At 44.7% G+C, this 20326-nt stretch overlaps 1 protein-coding gene across 1 annotated transcript in view; it reads left to right on the top strand.

The window, feature by feature from the left end:
• LOC139263072 (oxidation resistance protein 1-like) overlaps positions 1–20326 on the top strand; it is a 203781-nt gene that overhangs the window by 60796 nt on the left and 122659 nt on the right. The window contains exon 6 of the mRNA XM_070878644.1: positions 14531–15321. Coding sequence (XP_070734745.1) covers positions 14531–15321 — 791 coding nt within the window. The remainder of the gene's footprint in view (positions 1–14530; positions 15322–20326) is intronic.

Here is a 20326-nt window from a genome sequence, read left to right as displayed (position 1 = left end):
TTTATTATTCAAAAATCTGTCTGCCACCATCTTAAATATATTCAATGACCCAGCCTCCACAGCTGTCTGGGGTAGAGAATTCCAAAGATTCATGACCCTCTGAGAGAAGAAATTCCTCCTCATTTACGTTTTAAATGGGCGACCGCTTATTCTGAAATTATGCCCCCTAGTTCTAGATTCACCCACCAGGGAAAACATCCTCTCTATATCTACCCTGTCAAGCCCCCTCAGAATCTTATACATTTCAATAAGATCATCTCTCAGTCTTCTAAACTCCAATGAGTATAGGCATAACCTTTCTTCATATGACAACCCCTTTATCTAAGGAATCAACCTCATGAACCTTCTCTGAACTGCCTCTTCCTTAAATAAGGAGACCAAAATTGTACACAGTGCAGGTGTGATCTTACAGTTGCAGCAGGACTGATCTGCTTTTATACTCTATCCCCCTTGCAATAAAGACCAACATTCCATTTGCCTTCCGAATTACTTGCTGTACCTGCATGCTATCTTTCTGTGTTTCATGTACAAGGACTCCCAGATCCCTCTACTGAAGCATTTTGTAATCTCTCCCCATTTAAATAATAATTAGCTTTTTATTTTTCCTACCAAAGTGGATAACCTCACATTTTCCCACATTAAACTCTATCTTCCAAATTTTTGCCCATTCACGTAGCCTATCTATATCCCACTAGTTACAGTATGTCCACCTGAAAACGACCCATTTATCCCGACTCTCTGTTTTCTGTTAGTTAGCCAATCCTCTATCTATGCTAACATATTACTCCCAACTACGTGAGCTCTTATCTTGTGACACCTTATCAAATGCTTTCTGAAAATCTAAATACACCACATCTACTGGTTCCCCTTTATCCACCCTACTTATTACATCCTCAAAGAACTCCAGCAAAGTTGTCAAACATGATTTCCCTTTCATAAACCATGCTGACTCTGCTTGACTGTATTAAGATTTTCCAAATGTCCTGCTACTACATCCTTAATAATGAACTCCAGCATTTTCCCAATGACAGATGTAGTTTCCTTCTTTCTGTGTCTCTCCTTTCTTAAATAGGGGCGTTACATTTGCGGTTTTCCAGTCTGCTGGGACCTCTCCAGAATACGGGGAATTTTGGTAGATTACAACCAATGCATCCACTATCTCTGTAGTCACCTCTTTTAAGGCCCTAGGATGCAGGCCACAAGTCCAAGGGACTTGTCCGCCTTTAGACCCATTAGTTTGCCTAGTACTTTTTGTGATAGTGATAGTAATTGGTTTAAGTTCTCCCCCCCCCCCCCCCCCATAGCCCCTTGATTATCAATTATTGGGATGCTTTTAGTGTCTTCTACAGTTAAGACCGAAAATATTTGTTCAAAGTCTCTGCCATTTCCCTGTTTCCCATTATTAATTCCACAGTCTCATCCGCTAAAGGACCAAGGTTTACTTTAGCTACTCTCTTCCTTTTTATATACCTGTAGAAGCTCTTACTGTGTTTTTATATTTCTTACTTGAACAAGAGTAACAAGAGAAAATCTGTCCTGAAATCATGGGGGAATGGACTGCTGGTTTAAAAAGCTAAGTAAATGAAATCTTTATATGCTTAAAAAAATAAAACTAAAGTCTATAAAAAGGCCTTGCAATGTTTACAAGGATGATACAACTAAGAGGGTAGACATATCAGGAAAAACTGAACAAGCTGGGGCTCTTTTATCTGGAAAAGAGAAGAGTGAGAGGTGACCTGATAGAGGTGATTAAAATTATGAAGGGGTTCGATAGAGTAGACACGGAGGATATGTTTGTGGGGAGTCCAATACCAGGGTCCATACATATAAGATAGTCACTAATAAATCCATTAAGGAATTCAGGAGATATGTATTTATTCACAAAGTGGTGAAAATGTGGAACTCATTACCACAGGGAGTAGTTGAGGCGAATAACATAGATGCATTGAAGGAGAAGCTAGATAAACACATGAGGGAGAAAGGAATAGAAGGATTTTTTTTGCAAGTAAGGTGGGAGGAGGCTTGTGTGGAGCATAAACACCATCATAGACCTGTTGGACCGAATGGCCTGTTTCTGTGCTGTAAAATTCAATATAAGTCTATGTCATCATAAAGTTATGCTTCTAGCATAGGTTTGTCACATCACACTAAATTATTATATCTCAAAAGCGGTATGTGTCTATAGGGCAAAAAATAGTGATTGGTTCATATAACCATGATCTTCAAGTTCAACATATTGATCGGAAAGAATCAAAACCAGTTGCATTCACTCGACAGGTGAAACAGCAACAAATAATCCAAACAAAATCAGCTAATAAAATCACTCAATTATTATCAAAGTTAATGTGCGCAAAAGTAACACAAAACTGATCAATCATACACTCGGTCTCTGGACAGCAATGATCTGACTATTTTACACTGGCTCAGCTTCCTCTTCTTTGTAGCTCATTTTGCTGCATTTTATTCCCACTTTTTCAAAAGTCTAGTTCTGTTTTGTGTGTGTTTCTTTAACTGGTTCTCTCTCCCTTTCTCTTCTTAGCCCTATTGTGCTGTGTCTTTTTTTAAGACCTGTTCCTCTCTGACTTTTATTCCCTCATGTAATTTTAACCTTTCATTTTGCAATTTTTCTTTCCTGCTGTCTTTGGTACTTTTTTTCAACACTCTTACCCCATCTTTTTTTTCTGAAAATACCAGCCCAAAGTGTATACCGCTCCACACAACCTAACTCCTCACTACTCCACTCCCTCACAATCAAATTACTTCCTCCACCCCCCGCCCCACCTTCCAAATATTCACTTGCGTTCCTGTGAGATCAATCAGATCTAACCATCATTTTCAATGGAGAAAGCAGAAGTAATACACAGTGCTGGACCCACCCAGTGCAATGGGGAAAAGTTAATTTTGCTAAGTTAAGGTGTGATTTTGCCACGGTGGACTGGAAGCAGCTACTTTTGGGTAAATCAGTGTCGGAACAGTGGGAGGCATTCAAGGAGGAGATCCGGGAGGTTCAGGCCAAACATGTGCCCTTAAAGAAAAAGGCTGGGAAAAATAATTCTAGAGCCCCCTGGATGTCTAGGGACTTACAGGGGAGAATTTTAAAAAAAAGAATAATTATGTCACATATCAACGGCTAAATACTTTAGAATCTTTAGAGGAATATAGAAAGTTAAGAGGCAAAATTAAAAAGGATATTAGGAATGCTAAGAGAGAGCACGAGAAATTCTTGGCCAGTAAAATTAAGGAAAACCCTAAGATGTTCTATAAATATATTAAGATAAGAGGGTAACTAAGGAAAGGATGGGGCCTATTGGAGACCATGAGGGTAATCTTTGAGTGGAGGCAGAAGATGTTGGTAGGGTTCTTAACGAATACTTTGCATCTGTTTTTATAAAGGAAATAGGTAATGCAGATACTGCTATAGAGGAGGAGTGTGATATTCTGGATGAAATAAATATAGTGAAAGAGGAAATATTAAGGGGTTTAGCACCTTTGAAAGTGGGTAAGTCCCTCGGCCTGGATGAAATGCATCCCAGGCTGTTGAGTGAAGTAAAGGAGGAAATAGCAGAGGCCTAGACCATCATTTTCCAGTACTCTTTAGATCTGGTTTATGGTGCCAGAGGATTGGAGGACTGCTAATGTAGTACCCTTGTTTAAGAAGGGAAAAAGGGATAGGCCGAGTAATTACAGGCCTATCAGCCTAACCTCAGTAGTGGGAAAATTATTGGAAAAAATCCTGGAAGACAGGATAAATCTACATTTGGATAGGCAAGGATTAATTAGGGACAGTCAGCATGCATTTTTTAAGGGAAGATCGTGTTTGACTAACCTTTTGAGGGGGTAAAGTGTATATGGACTTGAGCAAGGCTTTTGATAAGGTCCCGTATGGTAGACTGGTCATGAAGGAAAAAGAGTGGGAGAGCTATAGTGGTAGTGGATTCTATTGTAAGGGGAATAGATAGGTATTTCTGTGGCGGCAATCGAGACTCTGGGTGGTATATTGCCTCCCTGGTACAAGGGTCAAGGATGTCTCGGAGCGGCAGCAGGGCATTCTGAACGGGGAGGGTGAACAGCCAGTTGTTGTGTTGCATATAGGTACCAAGGATATAGGTAAAAAACGGGATGAGTTCCTACAAGCTGAATTTAGGGAGCTAGGAGTTAAATTAAAAAGTAGGACCTCAAAGGTAGTAATCTCAGGATTGCTACCACTGCTGTGTGCTAGTCAGAGTAGAAATAGCACGAGAGTTAAGATGAAGACGTGGCTTGAGGAATGGTGCAAGAGGGAGGGATTCAAATTCCTGGGACATTCTGGGAGAGGTGGGACAAGTACAAACCGGACGGAACCAAAGTCCTAGGGGGAGTGTTTGCTAGTGCCGTTGGGGAGGGTTGAAACAAATATGGTAGGGGGATGGGAATCTATGCAGAGAGACAGAGGGAAGTAAAATGGGAGCAGAAGCAAAAGGTAGAAACGGGATAAGTAAAAGTGAAGGGCAGAGAAATCAACGGCAAAAGTCAAAAATTAACTGCGCAGACAACTGTTAACGGATATGATGTAATTGGGATTACGGAGACATGGCTCCAGGGTGACCAAGGCTGGGAACTCAACATCCAGGGGTATTCAATATTCAGGAAGGATAGACAGAAAGGAAAAGGAGGTGGGGTAGCATTCCTGCTTAAAGAGGAAATTAACGCAATAGTAAGGAAGGACATTAGCTTGGATGATGTGGAATCTGTATGGGTAGAGCTGCGGAACACCAAAGGGCAGAAAAAGCTAGTGGGAGTTGTGTACAGACCACCAAACAGTAGTAGTGAGGTTGGGGATGGCATCAAACAGGAAACTAGGGATGCGTGCAATAAAGGTACAGCAGGTAAGATTGGGTGACTTTAATCTACATGTAGATTGGGTTAACCAAACTGGTAGCAATACGGTGGAGGAGGATTTTCTGGAGTGTATAAGGGATGGTTTTCTGGACCAATATGTCGAGGAACCAACTGGAGAGCTGGCCATCCTAGACTGGGTGTTGTGTAATGAGAGAGGATTAATTAGCAATCTTGTGCGAGGCCCCTTGGGGAAGAGTGACCATAATATGGTAGAATTCTTCATTAAGCTGGAGAGTGACACAGTTAATTGAGAGACTAGTGTCCTGAACTTAAAGAAAGGTAACTTCGATGGTATGAGAGGTGAATCGGCTAGAATAGACTGGCGAATGATACTTGGGGAGAGTTGACGGTGGACAGGCAATGGCAAACATTTAAAGCTCACATGGATGAACTTCAACAATTGTACATCCCTGTCTGGAGTAAAAATAAAACGTGGAAGGTGGCTCAACCGTGGCTAACAAGGGAAATTAGGGATAGTGTTAAATCCAAGGAGGAGTCATATAAATTGTCCAGAAAAAGCAGCAAACCTGAGGACTGGGAGAAATTTAGAATTCATCAGAGGAGGACAAAGGGTTTAATTAGGAGGGGGAAGATAGAGTATGAGAGTAAGCATGCTGGGAACATAAAAACTGACTGCAAAAGCTTCTATAGATATGTGAAGAGAAAAAGATTAGTGAAGACAAATGTAGGTCCCTTGCAGTCAGAATCAGGTGAATTTATAATGGGAAACAAAGAAATGACACACCAATTGAACAAACACTTTGGTTATGAAAGACATAAATTACCTTCCGGAAATACTAGGGGACTGAAGGTCTAGCGAGAAGGAGGAACTGAAGAAAATCCTTATTAGTCAGGAAATTGTGTTAGGGAAATTGATGGGATTGAATTCCGATAAATCCCCAGGGCCTGATAGTCTGCATCCCAGAGTACTTAAGGAAGTGGCCCTAGAAATAGTGGATGCATTGGTAGTCATTTTCCAACATTCTATCGATTCTGGATCAATTCCTATGGATTGGAGGGTAGCTAATGTAACCCCACTTTTTAAAAAAGGAGGGAGAAAACACAGAATTATCGACTGGTTAGCCTGACATCGGTAGTGGGGAAATTGTTGCCTAGATATGTGCAACATGTCCTTCATAGCGAGAGGAATTGAGTATAGAAGCAGGAAGGTCTTACTGCGGTTGTACAGAGCCTTGGTGAGGCCACACCTTGAATATTGTGTACAGTTTTGGTCTCCTAATCTGAGGAAGGACATTCTTGCTATTGAGGGAGTGCAGCAAAGGTTCACCAGACTGATTCCCGGAATGGGAGGACTGACATATGAAGAAAGATTGGATCGACTAGGCTTATATTCACTGGAATTTTGAAGAATAAGAGGGGATCTCATAGAAACATATAAAATTCTGACGGGATTGGACAGGTTAGATGCAGGAAGAATGTTCCCGATGTTGGGGAATCCAGAATCAGGGGTCACAGTCTAAGAAGAAGGGGTAAGCCATTTAAGACTGAGATGAGGAGAAACTTCTTCACTCAGAGAATTGTGAACCTGTGGAATTCTCTATCACAGAAAGTTGTTGAGGCCAGTTCGTTAGATATATTCAAGAGGGAGCTAGATATGGCCCTTATGGCTAAAGGGATCAAGGGGTATGGAGAGAAAGCAGGAATGGGGTACTGAAGTTGCATGGTCAGCCATGATCATATTGAATGGTGGTGCAGGCTCGAAGGGCCGAATGGCCTACACCTGCACCTATTTTCTATGTTTCTATGTTAAAACCCATGGGATCTAGGGCAAAGTGTCAAGTTGGATCCAAAATTGGCTTGGAGGTAGGAAGCAAAGGGTAATGACTGATGGATGCTTTTGTGACTGGAAGGATGTTTCCAGTGGGGTTCCGCAGGGCTCCCTTGCTTTTTGTGGTATATATCAACAATTTAGATTTGAATATAGGGCGTATGATTAAGAAGTTTGCAGACGACACTAAAATTGGCTGTGTGGTTGATAATGCAGGAGGATATCAATCGACTGGTCAGGTGGGCAGAACAGTGGTAAATGGAATTTAATTCAGAGAAGTGTGAGGTGATGCATTTTGGGATACATATCAAGGGTATACACGTTAAGCGGTAGGCCACTTAATAGTGTAGAAGAACAAAGGGACCTTGGAGTGCTTGTCCTCAGATCACTGAAAGTAGCAGGTCAGGTTGATAAGGTGGTTAAGAAGGCTTACGGAATGATTGCCTTTATCAGCCGAGGCATAGAATATAAGAGCAGGGAGGTTATGCTTAAATTGTATAATAGAAACATAGAAACATAGGGCCCAAGTTTCGGGACGTGCCTAAAATGGCGCAGCCCGGACCTGGACGCCCGTTTTTTGCGCCAGAAAGTGCGCCTAAAAAAAACTTCCCTATTCTCCAGCTCCCTGCAGGTCTTCTGCAGCCAGGCGCAGCGCAGCACGAGCTGTTGGGGGCAGAGCCAGGTCCTGCGCCGAAAACAGTGCCGGGACCTCTGCACATGCAGCCCCTAGCCCTGGCCGAATGGCCTCGCCAGCTCATGCTTCCTCCCGACCTGACTCGACTCCCGCTCCGCCCCCCCCCGCGACCCGACCTCTGCGACTCCCCCCCCCCCCCCCCCCCCGCCAGACCTCCGCGACTCTCTCTTTCCCCCCCCGACCTCCGCGACTCTTTCACCCGCCCCCCGGACCTCCCCCACCCCGAGACCCGACGCCACCTACCTGTAAATCTAGCCTCAGGTCTTGGGCCCGGCCGTTCAGCCTCCTTCTCTTCCCCGCCCCCCCCTCCCCTCTCTCCTTCCCTCCCTCTCCCCTCTCTCCTTCCCTCCCTCCCCCTCTCTCTCCTTCCCTCCCTCCCCCCTTCCCTCCCTCCCCCTCTCTCCTTCCCTCCCTCTCTCCTTCTCCTTCCCTCCCTCCGTCCCTCTCTCCTTCTCCTTCCCCTTCCCTCCCTCCGTCTTTCCTTCTCCTTCTCCTTCCCTCCCTCCCCCCCTCTCTCCTTCTCCTTCCCTCCCTCTCTCCTTCCCTCCCCCCCTCTCCTTCCCTCCCTCCCCCCATCTCTCTCCCTCCTTCCCTCCCTCCCTCCCCCTCTCTCCTACCCTCCCTCCTCTCTCCTTCCCTCCCTCCTCTCTCCTTCCCTATCTCCTCCCTCCTCTCTCCCTCCTTCCCTCCCTCCCTCCTCTCTTCCTCCTTCCTCTCTCCCTCCTTCCCTCCCTCCTTCCTCTCTCCCTTCTTCCCTCCCTCCCTCCTCTCTCTCTCTCCCTCCCTCCCTCCCTCCCTCCTCTCTCTCTCCCTCCCTCCCTCCCTCCCTCCCTCCTCCTCCCTCCCTCCCTCCACCCTCCCTCCTCTCTCCCTCCCTCCCTCCTCTCTCCCTCCTTCCTCTCTCCCTCCTTCCCTCCCTCCTTCCTCTCTCCCTCCCTCCCTCCCTCCTCTCTCCCTCCCTCCCTCCCTCCTCTCTCCCTCCCTCCCTCCTTCCTCTCTCCCTTCCTCTCTCCCTCCCTCCCTCCCTCCTCTCTCCCTCCCTCCCTCCCTCCCTCCTCTCTCCTTCCCTCCCTCCCTACATCCTCTCTCCTTCTTCCCTCCCTCCCTACATCCTCTCTCCTTCTCCCCCCCCCCTTCCCCCCCAAACCAGTCCGCCCCACACAACTGCAACACCCCTTATACTAAAAACATCTACACTCCACCCCAACCGGTGCCATGTGACCTCCTGGGATAGGCAGAAACCAGATAAAAACCCAGGCCAATTTAGGGAGAAAAAAAAATCTGGGAAAATTTCTCTCCGACCCCATCCAGGCGATCAAAACTAGTCCAGGAGATCACCCTGGCCGTATTCAATTCCCTGCAGTACTTACCATTATATCTGCGCCGTCCAACAAAAGGTCATCCAATTTAATCAAAATTAACAGCCCTAGGTCCATAACCCTGCAGGTTACGGCACTTTAAGTGCTCATCCAACCATCTCTTAAAAGTGGTGAGGGTTTCTGCATCCACCACACTTCCAGGCAGCGAGTTCCAAATCTCCACAACCCTCTGCGTAAAGAAGTCCCCCCTCAAATCCCCTCTAAACCTTCCACCAACCCCTCGTAATAGCCCCCTCCAACAATGGAAATAGACCCTTACTATCCACTATGTCCAGGCCCCTCAATACTTTGTACACCTCGATGAGGTCTCCTCTCAACCTCCTCTGTTCCAAGGAGAACAAACCCAGTCTATCCAATCTGTCCTTATAACTAAGATTCTCTATTCCAGGCAGCATCCTAGTAAATCTCCTCTGCCACCTCTCGAGTGCAATCGCATCTTTCCTATAATACGGCGACCAGAACTGCACGTAGTACTCCAGCTGTGGCCTAACCAAAGTATTATGTGGAATCTATATGGGTAGAGCTGCAGAACACCAAAGGGCAAAAAACGTTAGTGGGAGTTGTGTACAGTAGTGGTGATGTCGGGAAGGGCATCAAACACGAAATTAGGGGTGCATGCAATAAAGGTGCAGCAGTTATCATGGGTGACTTTAATATGCATATAGATTGGGTTAACCAAACTGGAAGCAATACGGTGAAGGAGGATTTCCTGGAGTGCATAAGGGATGGTTTTGTCGAGGAACCAACTAGAGGGGAGGCCATCTTAGACTGGGTGTTGTGTAATGAGAGAGGATTAATTAACAATCTTGTTGTGCGAGGCCCCTTGGGGAAGAGTGACCATAATATGGTGGAATTTTACATTAGGATAGAGAATGAAACAGTTAATTCAGAGACCATGGTCCAGAACTTAAAGAGGGGTAACTTTGAAGGTAACTTTGAATTGGCTAGGATAGATTGGCGAATGATACTGAAGGGGTTGACTGTGGATGGGCAATGGCAGACATTTAGAGTCCGCATGGATGAACGACAACAATTGTACATTCCTGTCTGGCGTAAAAATAAAAAAGGGAAGGTGGCTCAACCATGACTATCAAGGGAAATCAGGGATAGTATTAAAACCAAGGCAGTGGCATACAAATTGGCCAGAAATAGCAACGAACCCGGGGACTGGGAGAAATTTAGAACTCAGCAGAGCAGGACAAAGGGTTTGATTAGGGCAGGGAAAATAGAGTACGAGAGGAAGCTTGCAGGGAACATTAAGACGGACTGCAAAAGCTTCCATAGATATGTAAAGAGAAAAAGGTTAGTAGGTCCCCTGCAGTCAAAATCAGGGGAAGTCATAATGAGGAACAAAGAAATGGTAGACCAATTGAACAAGTACTTTGGTTCAGTATTCACTAAGGAGGACACAAACAACCTTCCGGATATAAAGGGTCAGAGGGTCTAGTAAGAAGGAGGAACTGAGGGAAATCCTTATTAGTGGGGAAATTGTGTTGGGGAAATTGATGGGATTGAAGGCCGATAAATCCCCAGGGCCTGATGGACTGCATCCCAGAGTATTTAAGGAGATGGCCTTGGAAATAGCAGATGCATTGACAGTCATTTTCCAACATTCCATAGACTCTGGATCAGTTCCTATGGAGTGGAGGGTAGCCAATGTAACCCCACTTTTTAAAAAAGGAGGGAGAGAGAAAACAGGGAATTATAGACCGGTCAGCCTGACATCGGTAGTGGATAAAATGATGGAATCAATTATTAAGGATGTCATAGCAGCACATTTGGAAAGAGGTGACATGATAGGTCCAAGTCAGCGTGGATTTGTGAAAGGGAAATCATGCTTGACAAATCTTCTGGAATTTTTTGAGGATGTTTCCAGTAGAGTGGACAAGGGAGAACCAGTTGATGTGGTGTATTTGGACTTTCAGAAGGCTTTCGACAAGGTCCCACACAAGAGATTAATGTGCAAAGTTAAAGCACATGGGATTGGGGGTAGTGTGCTGACGTGGATTGGAAACTGGTTGTCAGACAGGAAGCAAAGAGTAGGAGTAAATGGGTACTTTTCAGAATGGCAGGCAGTGACTAGTGGGGTACCGCAAGGTTCTGTGCTGGGGCCCCAGCTGTTTACATTGTACATTAATGATTTAGACGAGGGGATTAAATCTCCAAATTTGTGGATGGCACTAAGTTGGGTGGCAGTGTGAGCTGCGAGGAGGATGCTAAGAGACTGCAGAGTGACTTGGATATGTTAGGTGAGTGGGCAAATGCATGGCAGATGAAGTATAATGTGAATAAATGTGAGGTTATCCACTTTGGTGGTAAAAACAGAGAGACAGACTTTTATCTGAATGGTGACAGATTGAAAAGGGGAGGTGCAACGAGACCTGGGTGTCATTGTGCATCAGTCATTGAAGGTTAGCATGCAGGTACAGCAGGCGGTTTTAAGAAAGCAAATGGCATGTTGGCCTTCATAGCGAGGGGATTTGAGTACAGGGGCAGGGAGGTGTTGCTATAGTTGTATAGGGCCTTGGTGGGGTCACACCTGGAGTATTGTGTACAGTTTTGGTCTCCTAACTTGAGGAAGGACATTCTTGCTATTGAGGGAGTGCAGCGAAGGTTCACCAGACTGATTCCCGAGATGGTGGGACTGACCTATCAAGAAAGACTGGATCAACTGGGCTTGTATTCACTGGAGTTCAGAAGAATGAGAGAGGATCTCATAGAAATGTTTAAAATTCTGACGGGTTTAGACAGGTGAGATGCAGGAAGAATGTTCCCAATGTTGGGGAAGTCCAGAACCAGGGGTCACAGTCTAAGGATAATGGGTAAGCCATTTAGGACCAAGATGAGGAGAAACTTCTTCACCCAGAGAGTGGTGAACCTCTGGAATTCTCTACCACAGAAAGTTGTTGAGGCCAATTCACTAAATATATTCAAAAAGGAGTTAGATTTAGTCCTTACTACTCAGGGGATCAAGGGGTATGGCGAGAAAGCAGGAATGGGGTACTGAAGTTGCATGTTCAGCCATGAACTCATTGAATGGAGGTCCAGCCTCGAAGGACCGAATGGCCTACTCTTGCACCTATTTTCTATGGGCCCAAGTTTCGGCCTCATTTTTTGGAGCAACTGGCGTAGAACGGAGTATCTTAGAAATTCAAATTCTCGGCATTTAGTTTGCTCCAGTTCTAGTCAGTTAGAACAGTTTCACTTTGGAACAGAATTTTTTTTCAAAAGGGGGCGTGTCCGGCCACTTACGCCTGTTTTCAAAGTGTCGGCAGTGAAAACTTACTCCATACTAACTTAGAATGGAGTAAGTGAAGATTTTTGTACGTTCGAAAAAACCTTGTCTACACTTTAGAAAATCAGGCGTAGGTTACAAATTAGGCGTAGGGAATGGGGGGGAAGATGTTCTATAAATATATTGAGTAAGAGGGTAACTAAAGAAAGGGTAGGGCCTATTAGAGACCATGAGGGTAATCTTTGTGTGGAGGTGGAAGATGTTGGTAGGGTTCTGAACAAATACTTTGCATCTGTTTTCACAAAGGAAAGAGCTAATGCAGATACTGCTATAGAGGAGGAGTGTGATATTCTGGATGAAATAAATACAGTGAGGGAGGAAGTATTAAGGGGTTTAGCAGCTTTGAAAGTAGATAAGTCCCCAGGCCTGGATGAAATGTATCCCAACTATTGAGCGAAGTAAAAGAGGAAATAGCAGAGGCCTTGACCATAATTTTGAAGTCCTTTTTGGATATGGCATGGTGCTGGGGGTTTGGAGGACTGCTAATGTAGTACCCTTGTTTAAGAAGGGAGAAAGGAATAGGCCGAGTAATTACAGGCCTGTCAGCCTAATCTCAATGGTGGGAAAATTATTGGAAAAAATTCTGAAAGACAGGCTAAATCTACATTTGGAAAGGCAAGGATTAATTAGGGATAGTCAGCATGGATTTGTTAAGGGAAAATCGTGTTTGACTAACCTGATTGAATTTTTTGAGGAAGTAACCAAGTGGATCGATGAGGGTAGTGCGAATGATGTCGTGTATATGGACCTTAGCAAAGATTTTGATAAGATCCCACATGGTAGACTGGTTACAAAGGTTAAAGCCCATGGGATCCAGGGCAAAATGGCAAGTTGGATCCAAAATTGGCTTAGAGGTAGGAAGCAAAGGGTAATGATTGATGGATGTTTTTGTGACTGGAAGGATGTTTCCAGTGGGGTTCCGCAGGGCTCAGTACTGGGTCCCTTGCTTTTTGTGTTATATATCAACGATTTAGATTTGAATATAGGGAGTATGATTAAGAAGTTTGCAGACGACACTAAAATCGGCTGTGTGGTTGATAATGAGGAGGAAAGTCGTGGGCTGCAGGAGGATATCAATCTACTGGTCAGGTGGGCACACCATTGGCAAATGGAATTTAATTCAGAGAAGTGTGAGGTAACGCACTTTGGGAGGGATAATAAGGAAAGGATATACACATTAAGCAGTAGACCACTTAATAGTGTAGATGAACAAAGGGACCTTGGAGTGCTTGTCCACAGATCCCTGAAAGTAGCAGGTCAGGTGGATAAGGTAATTAAGAAGGCATACGGAATGCTTGCCTTTATTGGCCAAGGCATAGAATAAAAGAGCAGGGAGGTTATGCTTAAATTGTATAATACTCTGGTTAGGTCACAGCTGGAGTACTGCGTGCAGTTCTGGTCGCCGTATTATAGGAAGGACATGATTGCACAAGAGAAGGGGCAGAGGAGATTTACTAGGATGTTGCCTGGAATGGAGAATCTTAGTTATGAGGACAGATTGGCTGGGATGGGTTTGTTCTCATTGGAACAGAGGAGGTTGAGAGGAGATCTCGTCGAGGTGTACAAAATATTGAGGGGCCTGGATATAGTGGATGGCAAGGGCCTATTTCCATTGGTGGAGTGGTCTATTACGAGGTAGCATAGTTTTAAGTTGGTTGGTGAAAGGTTTAGAGGGGATTTGAGGGGGGGGCTTCTTTATGCAGAGGGTTGTGGGGATTTGGAACTCACTGCCTGGAAGAGTGGTGGATGCAGAAACCCTCACCACATTTAAGAGATGGTTGGATGGGCACTTAAAGTGCAGTAACCTGCAGGGTTATGGACCGAGAGCTGGTAATTGGGATTAGACTGGATAACCTCTTGTTGGCCAGCGCAGATATGATGGTAAAATACGGCCAGTGTGATCTCCTGGACTAGTTTTGATCGCCTGGATGGGTTGGAGAGGAATTTTCTCAGATTTTTTTTCCCCAAATTGGCCTGGCTTTTTATCTGGTTTTTGGCTCTCCCAGGAGATCACATGGCTCCGGTTGGGGTGGAGTGTAGAACGTTTCAGTGTAAGGGGTGTCGCAGTTGTGTGGGGCAGACTGGTTGGGCTGGGTACTCTTTACCTTTCTGCCATTGTTCATTGTTCATAGGTTTATATATAACCTTCAGGGCTGCTGACCAAGGGCCGTGCGGCTCTTTGTCGGCCGGCACGGACATGATGGGCCGAAATGGCTTCCTTTTGCGCTGCAACTTTCTATGTTTCTATACTCCAACCCCTTTGCATTAAAGGCTAAGATACCATTTGCCTTCCTAATTGCTTATTGTATCTGCATGTGATTCGTGTACAAGGACACCCAGGTCCCACTGCATACCAAAATTTACTAGTCCAAGAACTATGTGATTGTACAATGAATGCAGTCTGTGAAACCCATAAAATGTGTTCAGAGTACAACCACATAAATAGGCCGAATTAAAGCCACACTCTGATGTTTTGCTTTTTCTGTTTCCACCAGAGACCTAGAATATTCAGCATCAGTCAAAGATGTATACCAGTTAAACCAAAGAGCCAGATGTAATACTGATGAGGTTGACCCCAAACTACGAGATACAGGGAATGACAGTACAAGCACTGCTCCCCGCAGCACAGAGGAATCCTTATCTGAAGATGTATTCACCGAATCCGAACTCTCCCCTATCCGGGAGGAGCTGGTCTCCTCTGATGTGCTTACGCAAGATAAATCATCAGGAGCCTCACTGGAATCTGTGCAAACCTTAAACCAGTCTGCTGTGCAGACCTGCCCCCAACCTTCATCCATCGAGTCATTGGAGGCTAGTGTGGCTGAGAAAACTAATGCTGAAAAACTATTGACTCGTGATGGTGATGTTCCAGGTCATGAACTGATTGAATTGAAGGGAAATGGGAACCAAACTCTGAAAAAATCTCTAAATGAGTATGGCAGCGATGATAATGGTAGTGCACATCAAGGCGAGGAAGAGCAGCATTGCACTCCCAGTCACAGCTTGGCCAGTGAACACAAAGCTGCTGAAGTTGAGGAGTTGAATGTTGAGTGCAGAGCAAGTCAAACTGCAGCTGCTTCTGATTCAACAGGCATGTGCGAGAAAGGGAACACCCATCAGACCAGGAAATCCAGGCAAGAGCATGTTGCGGATTCGGAGACTGAAGTGGAGGAGCTCCGACAGCTGTGGAAGAGCCACACTATGCAACAGACTAAAGAGCAGAGGGAAACAATGCAACAGGCAACCAACACCGAAGTCAAACAGGAAACTGGGAAAGCTGCAGAAGGTACATTAACCTAATCACATTACTGTACTCTGGTCGGTATAATGAAGCAAATTGTGGTAGGTGTATGAGGAGTACTTTTATAAGTTCACATTCTGAGAGTGTCCACTGGGGCACGGAGTGGGGTTCTGAGAGTGTTCACAGGAGTGGAGAGTGGGGGTCTGAGTGTGTTCACGGGTGGGGAGTGGGGGTCTGAGAGTGTTCACAGGAGTGGAGAGTGGGGGTCTGAGTGTGTTCATGGGTGGGGAGTGGGGGTCTGAGAGTGTTCACAGGAGTGGAGAGTGGGGGTCTGAGTGTGTTCACGGGTGGGGAGTGGGGGTCTGAGTGTGTTCACGGGTGGGGAGTGGGGGACTGAGAGTCTTCACGGGTGGGGAGTGAGGGTCTGAGTGTGTTCACGGGTGGGGAGTGGGGGACTGAGAGTGTTCACAGGGGTGGGGAGTGAGGGTCTGAGTCTGTTCACGGGTGGGGAGTGGGGGACTGAGAGTGTTCACAGGGGTGGGGAGTGGGGGTCTGAGTCTGTTCACAGGGGACATATTGGGGGTTGCAGCCCTGATGTACACATCTGATATAATGTGGGTCATATTTTCAGAACAAAAAGAACCAGATTCTATTTCTTTCCTCCCCTCAGACATTTCTTCTCCTTGGTTGCAATCTGAACTACATTTTCTGTCCATTTTTTTTTAAATGGTTAATGCCATTCTTAATGTAGGGTATTTGTTTTTCACTCTACTCTGATTCTTCGACCTCGGAACTTATAGTGGGAAAGGACAACACATGGCACAAAATTTAGGCTTAACCCAGTGTCAGTTTTATTACGCAACAAACACCGACTTCTGAGAGAAATCGACTGAAAACATACAATCACCCTCCCTAGCTGTAGCTATTGTAGGATCGTAGTCATTGGTTCCGTGACCAGTTGGTTCTTCTTCTGGCCGTTCTCTGCAGTGCTGTTCCTTTCGTGTCCTTCTGTCTCTCTGTTTGTCCTTCTTCGTTGTTCTTCCTCCTGCTTCTGTATTCCTGTGTTTGTATATTTATATCCATAGGATGAATACGTTTCCCGCTGGGCCAGGGTCCAATTAATGCGTCAGAATCGACGTGGTAATTTGTTTAACTGGCTATGGTGATGAATTTGAATGGCTACTAATTTGCACACGGAGTCGACAGTGCAATAGATAACTCCTTATCCTTAATGCCCTGTTATCCAAAAATGTGCATTGCGTAGCGTCCTTTGTAGTCCTGCTTTCTTGCAGACTTGTAGTCTCTGGGGTGAACTGTTTTACCCCCTGTGGCCAATCAACTCTGGGGCTCTTCTGATAGATAGTCAATCTCTTTATCTGTATGCATAATCCTTGACCACAGAGATTGCTTTTAATGGGTGATGAGTCACCACTTGCCTCAGGCTGGCGCCTTTTTCTCCTCGCAGGTAGTCCAAATGTTTTTACTTTAAAACAGGTTGTTCGTGACCTCTGCCTTGTTCCAAGAAAAATAGCTGTGCCCTTACACTAATGTGCAATGTTTTCTCAGCTGTGCCACTCTTTCTCTCCTCCAACCCATCCCGAGGGATGTGAGAGGGTAGAGCAGTTACAGTATGGGATTGAATGTGCTGTTGTCATCGGCAAAGTGATTTTTGCCATAGGAAGCCTGTTTAACGAGGGAATTTGGAGAAAATACAGAATAACTAAAAATTAAAACAGTATTGCTGCATTTGGGTTATACAGATACACTTCCATACTCTACATAAGCACAGTTTTGAAAGATTGCTTCTGGCTGAGGCGCTTCAGTTCCCAACAAAGAAGCAAGGACAAGCCGATGTGAAAGTCACCCACTCCTGGCTTGCTCCATTCACTTCACAGTGCTGGTGTTTTATTTATTATAATAAAATCAAGCTTTTACTCTGTACTTTGTGAACTTTGCTGTATGCAGTTAGCTGCTGGATGTGCCGAATATAATAACTGTGACTGCACTGTGAAAACGGAATTCATTGGTTGGAAGTCTTTTGGGATGGCCTGAGGACATGAAAGACACTATATAAATGTGAGCTCTTTCTTTCTGGGCCTTTACTTTGATTTCTCAATATTAGGATAGGATTTTGATTTTGATTGAGGTCCTGGCTTCTCAAATCTTCTATAAAATAACTACTTACCAGCAAAGTTTAAGCCCATGGAATAAAAGGATACAAAATTGGCTAAGTGACAGGAAACAAAATAGTGGTGAACGCTTGTTTTTCGGACTAGAGGAAGGTGGTGTTCCCCAGGGGTCGGTACTACAGCTGCTGCTTTTTCTTGATATATGTTAATGACTTGGATGTAGGTGTACAGGGCGCAATTTCAAAATTTTCAGGTGAAGCAAAACTTGGAAATATAGTGAACAGTGAGGAGGATGTGATAGACTTCAACGTAAGAACATATAAAATAGGAACAGGAGTAGGCCTGCTCTGCCATTTAATACGATCATGGCTGATCTGATCATGGACTCAAGTCCACTTCCCTGCCCGCTCCCCATAACCCCTTAATCCATTATCGGTTAAGAAACTGTCTATCTCTGTCTTAAATTTATTCAATGTCCCAGCTTCCACAGCTCTCAGGCAGCGAATTCCACAGATTTACAACCCTCTGAGAGAAGAAATTCCTCCTCACCTCAGTTTTAAATGGGTGGCCCCTTATTCTAAGATTATGCCCTCTAGTTCTAGTCTCCCCTATCAGTGGAAACATCCTCTCTGCATCCACCTTGTCAAGCCCCCTCATAATATTATACGTTTCTATAAGATCACCTCTAATTCTTCTGAATTCCAATGAGTAGAGGCCCAACCTACTCAACCTTTCCTCATAAGTCAACCCCGTCATCTCCAGAATCAACCTAGTGAACCTTCTCTGAACTGTCTCCAAAGCAAGTATATCCTTTCGTAAATATGGAAACCAAAACTGTACACAGTATTCCAGGTGTGGCCTCACCAATACTGTGTATAACTGTAGCAAGACTTCCCTGCTTTTATATTCCATCCCCTTTGCAAGAAAGGCCAAGATTCCATTGGCTTTCCTGATCACTTGCTGTACCTGCGTACTAACCTTTTGTGTTTCATGCACAAGTACCCCCAGGTCCCGCTGTACTGCAGCACTTTGCAATTTTCCTCCATTTAAATAATAACTTGCTCTTTGATTTTTTTCTGCCAAACTGCATGACCTCACACTTTCCAACATTATACTCCATCTGCCAAATTTTTGCCCACTCACTTAGCCTGTCTATGTCCTTTTGCAGATTTTTTGTGTCCTCCTCATACATTGCTTTTCCTCCCATCTTTGTATCGTCAGCAAACTTGGCTACGTTACACTCGATCCTTTCTTCCAAGTCGTTAATATAGATTGTAAATAGTTGGGGTCCCAGCACTGATCCCTGCAGCACCCCACTAGTTACTGATTGCCAACCTGAGAATGAACCATTTATCCTGAATCTCTGTTTTCTGTTAGTTAGCCAATCCTCTATCCATGCTAATATATTACCCCCAACTCCATGAACATTATGCAGTAACCTTTTTATGTGGCATCTTGTCAAATGCCTTCTGGAAGTCCAAATACACCACATCCACTGGTTCCCCTTTATCCACCCTGTTCATTACATCCTCAAAGAATTCCAGCAAATTTGTCAAAACATGACTTCCCCTTCATAAATCCATGCTGACTCTGCCTGACTGTTTTTGCAAATGTCCTGCTACTGCTTCTTTAATAATGGACTCCAACATTTTCCCAACCACAGATGTTAGGCTAACTGGTCTATAGTTCCCTGCTTTTTGTCTGTCTCCTTTTTTAAATAGGGGCATTACATTTGCAGTTTTCCAATCTGCTGGGACCTCCCCAGAATCTAGGGAATTTTGGTAAATTACAACCAATGTATCCACTATCCCTGCCGCTACTTCTCTTAAGACCCTAGGATGCAAGCCATCAGGTCCACCTTTAGTCCCATTATCTTACTGAAAAGACATAGGCAGGCTGGTGGAATGGGCGGACACATGGCAGATGAAATTTAACAGAAAAGCGCAAAGTGATTCATTTTGTTAGGAATAATGAGGAGAGACAATATAAACTAAAGGGTACAATTCTAAAGGGGTGCATGATCAGAGCGACCTGGGGGTATATGTGCACACATCATTGAAAGTGGCAGAGCAGGTTGAGAAAGTGATTAAAGAAGCATACAGGATCCTGGGCTTCATAAATAGAGGCATTGAGTGCAAAAGCAAGGATGTTACGATGAAACTTTATAAAACCCTGGTTTGGCTTCAACTAGAGTATATTGTCCAATTCTGGGCACCCACTTTAGGAAGGATGTGAAGGCCTTAGAGAGGTTGCAGAAAAGATTTATGAGAATGATTCCAGGGTTGAGGGATTTCAGTTCTGTGGATAGACTGGAGAAGCTGGGTTTGTTTCCCTTGGAGCAGAGAGAGACGATTGAGAGGAGATTTGATCGAGTTGTTCAAAATCATGAGGGGTCTTGACAGAGTAGATAGAGAGAAACTTCCTATTGGCGGAAGGGTTGAGAACCAGAGGACCAGATTTAAGGTGATTGGCAGAAAAACTAAAGGCGACATAAGAAAAATCTTTTTTACACAGTGAGTGGTTATGATCTGGAATGCACTGCCTGAAAGGGTGGTGGAGGCAGACTCAATCGTGGCTTTTAAAAGGGAGTTGGATAAGTACCTGAAGGGAAATCATTTGCAGGGCTACGGGGAAAGGGCAGGAAAGTGGGACTAACAGAAGTGCTCTTGTACAGAGCCAGCACGGGCTCGATGGGCCGAATGATCGCCTTCCATGTTGTAACCATTCTATGATTCTATGATAGCTGATATTTTGCCCTCGACAGTACTTGGCTGTCGATATTTTTCGGCACCCATTGTGGGTGGATCAGAGCATAATACTTAACATTGAAACCTTGCTGCAATGAAACATTACAACAGTTCATATCCTTATTAGGAGAGAACACACCAACTGTCCAACTAATACAAAAACAGAGTTTATCC

This window comes from Pristiophorus japonicus, chromosome 1 (assembly GCF_044704955.1).
Source record: "Pristiophorus japonicus isolate sPriJap1 chromosome 1, sPriJap1.hap1, whole genome shotgun sequence".
NCBI lineage: Eukaryota > Metazoa > Chordata > Chondrichthyes > Pristiophoridae > Pristiophorus > Pristiophorus japonicus.
Note: the sequence above shows the minus strand (reverse complement) of the source record. Positions and strands in the feature narration are given on the sequence as shown.